Below are 8,153 nucleotides of genomic sequence, written 5' to 3'. Positions count from 1 at the left end.
CGTTGGCGCCCTCTGCAGGTTTGTTTTAATACATAATGTAAGTTAGTTGGTTATGTTCATATTATGTATTGGCATATTACATTATGTATTTTAACAGTGTTGTTCAATACAATCATGTAATTTCTTGGTTTTGATATTTTATTTGAGCCAATTATTATTGCCTCATCGTTAGTTTATATATAAATAGTCATACTAAAGCGTGATTTTCACTGAGGTCTGTTTGTTACTAAAAATATCAGATTGTTTATTTATTTAAAAAACATGCATGACAAAGGTTTATATATAAATGTATTTATTTATTTAAAGAACATGCCTGACAAAGGTTTATATATAAATGTATTTATTTATTTATTTATTTAAAGAACATGCCTGATAAAGGTTTACATATAAATGTATTTATTTATTTATTTAAAGAACATGCCTGACAAAGGTTTAAATATAAATTTATTTATTTATTTAAAGAACATGCCTGACAAAGGTTTATATATAAATTAATTAATTTATTAATTCAAAGAACATGCCTGACAAAGGTTTATATATAAATGTATTTATTTATTTAAAGAACATGCCTGACAAAGGTCTTTGAAACCTAACTTGTTCAATACTATTCTTTTTGCAAGCTTATAGCCAGTGTGTGGGACTTCTCCTTTATCTTTCCTTTATATCGACTTCATCCTACACTCAAATTTTTTATTAGAAGTTATACTCGTGAAAGCCTTCTGGTATTTATTAAAAACCTCAAAATGTGTTAAAACTGAAATCCTGTTTGATTTTGAGCAGAACGTCTTCTCTAGACCTATTTTTAACCTTCTCCTTACAGTTTCTGTTTCATACTTAATCTTTCATCTGTCACCTCGTTTTCTCTTCCTCATTCCTCTCCTCTCTCAGATGAATGAAGCTATGGGGTTGGAGCTGCCCTGGGTGTACTTTGTGAGCTTGGTCATCTTCGGCTCTTTCTTCGTCTTGAACCTGGTTCTGGGTGTGTTGAGCGGGTGAGCAGCTCCTCTTTTCTCTTCACTACGGCACCTGATCTCCAGTTTCTCTTTCTCTCCTGAGACTGAACTCCATCCCTGGAGGTTCTCACAGCTAAATGTAGCCTCTCTCTGTGGGTTAACCGTCCTCTTTTGGGCCCCTGTAGGTGAATGACGCCATCGGCTGGGAGACGCCATGGATCTACTTTGTTAGTCTGATCATTCTGGGCTCGTTTTTTGTGTTGAATCTTGTGCTGGGTGTACTCAGTGGGTAAGAGATTGTGTGCTGTGAAGACTGCTGTGCTTTTCTTCTGTCTGCTGGTCATTTCTCTCAGCATCTTATCTGAAGTTTTTCCTGCACGGGGTTCAGCATGAAGTTTGACGATAGACCTGATTATGGATCAATACTACAGTCATGGACAAAAATTGCAAACTTATCTGGTTATTTTTCATAAAACGAGAGTGAATTTGCTTAAATTTGCTTTTTGTCATGTAATGTTCTGAGTATTGATAATAATTAGAAATAATAATAAGTAAACCAAGTGTTTAAATTAATTATTAAGTAGCAGTTTATTATTAGTAATACTAATAATATGCATGATTGATTATTGAAAAAAATAATTTAATATAACTAAATTATGTTGAATTTATATGTATTATATTTTTATTTTTATTTTTATTCTGTGTAATTTTAGACAGGTGCCCTCACAAAATATTTCTTTTTAATATTTATATTAATATGTATTAATATACAAATGTGCAAAATGTGCTTTATATTCAGTTCATTTTTAAAGTATATTTAAATGTTTATACTTTAATTAAATTTAATAAACAAATTATTAAATAATTTGTTGTACTGCTGTACTGAATACTGGGCAACTTTTGTCATATCAGTGTCTGAATAATAATAATAATAATCTGAGTATTAAATTCATTATGTAGTACATAGTTTAATAAAAAAAATTATGCATGCATTAGGGATAATATTTACCATTTAATATGCATGTACTATTTTTAATTTTACATTAATAATTTTATTTTATTTATAGATTTATTTTCATTCTGCAAAATTGTTTTGGTTACTTTCATGCAGGTTATAGATGTTCACTTGTTTTAGCGATGCTCATTTACCTTCAACAAAACAATTTATACCAGTAACATATTAGGATGGTTATCTAATATTTAAAACCCAACTGTCTTTGATTTTATAATGGTCCAAACTGGGCTAAACTGAATGCATTTCCATATGCATGAACGTTAACTGGGTCCTAAGGCATTTAGTGTAAGTGAACGCATTTATAGTCTTATTTTCATTTATAGTGAAATATAGTGAAATTCTTTTTATTCTAATTTATGTTAAAAGAACTCTCTCTGAAAACTGAAACAGATTTAGATTCATTGTAAACTGGTGAAATTACAGATTCATCTGTTTTGTATGTCTGCAATCCTTTTTCCATGACTGTCTTTCTAGGTTTTGTTTTTTTCAGGTTTCAGGTGTTTCTGACGTGTTGTGTGCTGTGAAATGATCCTCACGTCTGCTGGGTTGAATTGTTCTCAACTGATGATATTATTCAGTAAAACGGTTTGAAGGACAGAATGAAACACTATGAGAGAGGAAGTGATTCAGACTCATGAAAGTCATGGAGGAGAAATGAAATAGTTTAGACTACAGGACTAGGGCAAGCAGGTGAATGATGCTAATTCAGCAGAAACATAAAAAAACCCCATCTGTCATTAAGATGTTTTAGCAATTCAGCACTTAAATACAACGTTCAAAAGTTTGAGGCCATTAAGATATTGTAAGTAAGGTAATATTTTGAAAGAAGTCCCTTATTCTCAGCATGGCTGCCTTTATTTGATCAAAAGATATTGTGAAATATTATTATTATTATTTTAAATAACTGTTTTCTGTTTTACTATATTTTAAAATGCATATTTTTATTCCATTGATGACAAGCTGAAAATTAATCTCCTTCCTGTGTCCGTAAGTCCTAAAGCCATTTCATAGAGCTGCAGGGTTATTAATATTCCACCACGAGAGACGCAGATGCTGTGCCCGTGGTGCAACATATACAATTTGCAGATCGAGCAATCTTTCTAAATTAGGTTTGGGTTCCATTTTTGTGCTTCTGCCATTTTATTAAGGAGGCCACACACACGTCGTGTGACCTTCCCGAGCGCGTTTGAGAGTCCTTTGTGGACAAGCATGCACCCTGCTGGCAGGACACTGAAGCGTTTTCAATTAAGTTTTAGGCTGTGTGTCAATATGGCGAACATGTGCATTAGTTTGTAATTTGATCAAACCCCTAACCTCTGGCATTATATTTTGAAGTGGAACTCTAACAGTTTGTGTTACACACATGAATACTACATGATTTTTGCACATTGTTTGGGAAAGGAGCGTAATACATTTTCTGAGTGAATATTAAACATTGTGGCATTAAAACTTGTGAAAAAATCTCATTGATTTTAATTAAACGAGTGACCTGAGCCAACAACCTCCTAGCAAAGCCCTGAATCAAACCATTGTCCCCCTCCTACTTTTAGTGTACATGTAATACATTTTTAAATGGCTTTTTATATTATTATTATTATTATTATTTATTTTAAATAATGTAAATATAAAATGCTGTTATAATATATGTTAATATAAATATTAAGAAATCTTCTGAAAAAATGCAGAATAATAAAATAAATATATATATTTATAATTATTGAATTATTCTTAATTATAATTAATAATAATTTACAATTAATTAAATTTAACTGAATATTAAATCAATTTCTATTAATTTATAATTATTTCTTTCAATTAATTTCAAATAACTTATTATTAATGAATACAAATTTATTTTATTATTCTGCATTATTTTAGAAGATTTCTTTCTTCTAATTTAGATTTCTTATTTAATGTTAATACTTATGCCTAAATCTGATCAGCATTGTCATCTTTTTAAGCTCTAATAATAACAACTTTCTTGTATTTTATGATGGTCAAAACTAGTTTGAACTGTTTTTAGCAGGCTGAAAAATCCATTCTGAACATTGACCGGGTCACAAGGTGTTTAGTATAACTTTATAATCTGAACTCTATTTGACTCTGTTCATATTTAGAATCACATTCAGAAAATGATTTTCCTGGGACACAAAAGTATGCTTTATTTCTATTCTAAATATAGCAAATAAACTAAACTAAACTAAACAAAAAAATAAAATAAAGTAAAATAAAAATATTTTTTTAATAGTCATGTCCATCACAATGAAAATTGGTTCTGAACAATAGCGATGCCTATATAATTATAAGGGAGCCATTTGAAGGGAGCCCATTTCAAGAGAACTTTAGATTCTAAAAATGTTATTGCAAAATAAAGATCTGTTGTTTTATTTAAACCTAACAAATGGCTTTTTGTGAAATGTTATGCTTGAAAAGTGCCATCTTTCTGAAATTCAGTGTTGCTTGGTTTGATATTTTACTTTGTAATAACATTCCTACACTTTTTAAAGTGTGGTTTAGGTTAAATGTTAAATTATTAAAAAATGTTTTGAAGACTGTTAGTGTACTGAGAGTAAAACTGTGTTTTCCTGAACCCAGGGAGTTCTCTAAAGAGCGAGAGAAGGCGAAGGCTCGTGGAGATTTCCAGAAGCTACGGGAGAAACAGCAGCTGGAGGAAGATCTGAAAGGTTATCTGGACTGGATCACGCAAGCCGAAGACATCGATCCTGAGAATGAGGAGGAAGATGAGGAAAGCAAACGCAACCGTGAGTACCTGAGTGCTGCTCTCATAGCACTGTGGGATTTATATGTCGGTCAACTAATAGAGGTTACTCTCACAAACCATCTGATCTCACTTCATGCTGGCATGTGACTGTTTATTAGCACATTTCTACATGACAGGAAATGATAAGTGACGTGCAACCGGAATATTCCTCTCAACTAACTTAGAATGACATTTAAATGCATACTAGTAACTTGACAATTACTGAGCGCTCATTCAGTCCATATTCAGGCAAATGCAGAAGGTTATTATTACATGCAAGTATTTCGAATCAAACTGAGAATGCTTTTTAAATTCCAGATTAGTTCATGAATTTCAATTAAATTTGAACTGAGCTGCAAACAGGATCAAATTGGTAAATTTGAATGCACATTTAAGGAAGTAGAATTAAAAATTCATATTACTGCTGTAGGTATGGTACGCTGTTTATTAAATAATACTTTCACTTTGATATTAATGTGAAATAAATTGTAATTTATATGGAAAATGTATTTGTATGTAATTTATATATACACTACTGTTCAAAAGTTTGGGATTGTTAAGATTCCTCCGCTGCATTTATTTGATTAAAAATATTGAATTAAAAATATTTTTAAATATTTGAAATAACTGTATTCTGTTTAAATATTTATTAAAATATTTAAGCATCACATGATGCTTCAAAAATTATCATTTATCAATATTGAAAACAGTTATTCTGCTTAATTTTTGTTGAAACTGTGATCTTTTTTATTTTTTTTCAGGATTCTTTGATAAATAAAAACTTTAAATGAACAATTTATTTGAAATATATAATTTTTTTCTTATTTTATAAATGTCTTCACTGTCAATTTTCATGAATTTCTGCATCTTTGCTGAATAAAGTATTCAATTATTTAAAAAAACGCATACAGTCCCCAAACTTTTGAAAGGTAGTGTATTACATTTTTTACGTTTAATAATTGACTTTTATTTTATGCAACAGTCCATTTTGCAGAATACAGTATTAAATAATGATCTGAAAACAGTCGTTGAGATTGCGGTGCTTAATAGCTGTATGCAGTATTTGTTTAGTTAATAAAACTGCTGAAAAATTCTAAATATTAAGGAATCAATAGGCCTAATTAGTCAAAATTAATTATTTGTATTTTGTGTTGAACCAATGAAATTTGCTCAGTGAGCGTCGCAGTTTTCTGACTTGTAAGTACAACCAAAGATTTGCAACATTTTGTAGCAGCCACAGAGCCATCTTTAACTCTTTCCCCGCCAGCATTTTTGAAAAAAGTTGCCAGCCACCGCCAGCGATTTTGATGATTTTCACAAAAATTTGATGGCCTCCAGTATATTTTGCTGTATGAATATTTGAATATGCAATACACCAAAATAAAGATCAGAGCCTCTACTTTTAAACAAAAAAAATCAGGTGTATTCTATCTTTATCAACACTTGAATATAGGTAGGTTTCATAAAAAATGCATAATTTTGAGCAAATCACATTTTTATTGCCCCCGAGTGTATAACAGTGAAAACACGAAAAGCCGTAAAAACTCGTCTTTGGCGGGGAAGTGTTTTTTTCTAAAAGATGAGATAACTCATCAATGGCGGGGAAAGAGTTAATTGGCCCGTCATGCCCATCAAACTGCAGCGTGACACAGAACAGACATCAGCAAACCCAAAACAGCTGCCTCTGGTGTATTTGTAATGAAATAGTTGAGGAGTAGCAGTCAACATGCGCTGACGCCACGAGTGCTGTCTCTCCTGCCGAAGCGCAGATTTGTCAAAGTCAAGCGTCTCCAGGTCAGAGGGTTCGGTACGGGACTTGACAGCAGGGGCTGATTCTGGAAACTGGAGAACTAGGGTTCATCATACTTCCATCCATATTCTATTTTATCATTTTGAAAACATTGTTTATAACGTTGAGAGAACCTTGACAGAACATTCTGAGAAGGTTTCCTGTTAGCTGGCTATCTGCTGAGAGAGAGGAGTTTGTTCAGAAGGGCATGAAGTGGAGAAACTGAGCAAAATAAGGACTAATCCTAATCCGTTTTATATAAGCAGCACACATGATTCTGAGCGGTTAGAGCCGCTGCTACAGCTTCCACTGTCACTGGAGCTCTTTGACTGACCTCGGTTCTGTGAGAGGACGGTCGGGTTAGATTAGCAGGCTGCTTTCTGAAAGCGGGTTTTTTTTTTTGCTTTAATTGATTGAAACAGACCCACAAAAGTCGCTTGTCTGGAAGGCTTAGCATTTATGCAGAACTTATTCTGCAAATGGAAAAGGAAGCTGAATTCTGTTTCCGCTCGCACAAGTTCACAAAATCTCTTAGAAGAGAATATATTTCCATTCTTAATCAGTATCTTTGTCTTGTTTTCCTGTAAAAGCTGTTGGAAACAAGATAGAAGCAATTAATTTATTACTTATTTTAAGCATAAACTTGAAAGAATAAACGTGAAAAAAACTAAATTCACTTTTATATGCAGTTTTATACATAAATTGTAATGTTCTATGCAATTTTGTTTCTTAGTTGAATTTATCTTCACAGTAAGGAAAAATAGGCAGGGCTCCAAACTGCGACTAAAACGGTCGCACGTGTGACCAAAAATATTAAATTGCGAGTGAAGTTTTTGCTGAGGTCGCCACTGGCGACTAGGCCTATGTATTTACATGTTATAACTTAAAAATTTGCATGTAATGCCTTTTTTCCTGATTGTTTTCCGATCACATCTTTTGTTATGTTCGCATATTAAACTGAGATGATGCGCATCAAAGTTTTAGTGGAAAAAAAAGTTTCAAACAGTCCTCATCTCTGCCGCACAGCAGCATTGTCGCACACCTGCTAAACGCAGCTCAGTTGTGCAGCGCGAGAGAGATCGAAATGACGGAGACGTGCGAAGTGAAAGTGCAGAAAAGCAGCGCCTATTTCGTGCACAACTTGAACAAACTACAACAGGTAAAGCTGTCAGCTGTGTGGATATTGGCAATATCGTTAACAATTCTCGTTAATAATCATTAATAATATGGCTTGTTCTTAACAAGATCTTAGGTCTATGCTGTGTTCTGTTAATGAGTGAACTTCATTATTTGAAGCGCACTTGCCATCCAGTAATCGCAAAAAGCTTTGTGCTTTGTTACTTTTTAATAAACAAAGTACCCGCTTTAAAATTATTCAAAATTCATAACGAAATTCAAACAATAAATACAGTTTTGGTGCTCTTTAATGCGGCAGGCGCGATCGCTTTAGCGCCTCAGTTCAAGCGGCAAGTGAACCCATTTAATCTTTCTCTTTACTACTAAGTACATAATGAACATGAATTAACATCAAAAGGTAAGCTATTTATAAGAGAGCCTACAGTACAACTTACTCATGTAAGTAAAAAGCTCATTCAGTGTTTCAAACTGCGGAAAACGTGTAAAGCTTGTAAACAT

The 8,153-nt window shown here is 32.6% G+C and overlaps 1 protein-coding gene across 3 annotated transcripts in view; it reads left to right on the top strand.

Moving 5' to 3' along the window:
* cacna1da (calcium channel, voltage-dependent, L type, alpha 1D subunit, a) overlaps positions 1-8,153 on the top strand; it is a 134,511-nt gene that overhangs the window by 61,694 nt on the left and 64,664 nt on the right. For all 3 annotated transcript variants that reach the window (XM_016556394.1, XM_016556393.1, XM_016556391.1), the window contains exons 8-9: positions 889-992; positions 4,564-4,730. In XM_016556394.1, coding sequence (XP_016411880.1) covers positions 889-992; positions 4,564-4,730 — 271 coding nt within the window. The remainder of the gene's footprint in view (positions 1-888; positions 993-4,563; positions 4,731-8,153) is intronic.

The sequence above is a fragment of the Sinocyclocheilus rhinocerous genome, unplaced genomic scaffold, assembly GCF_001515625.1.
Source record: "Sinocyclocheilus rhinocerous isolate Xijiao unplaced genomic scaffold, SAMN03320098_v1.1 scaffold227, whole genome shotgun sequence".
In the NCBI taxonomy this organism is placed as follows: Eukaryota; Metazoa; Chordata; class Actinopteri; order Cypriniformes; family Cyprinidae; genus Sinocyclocheilus; species Sinocyclocheilus rhinocerous.
This window is presented reverse-complemented; position numbering and strand designations above follow the sequence as displayed.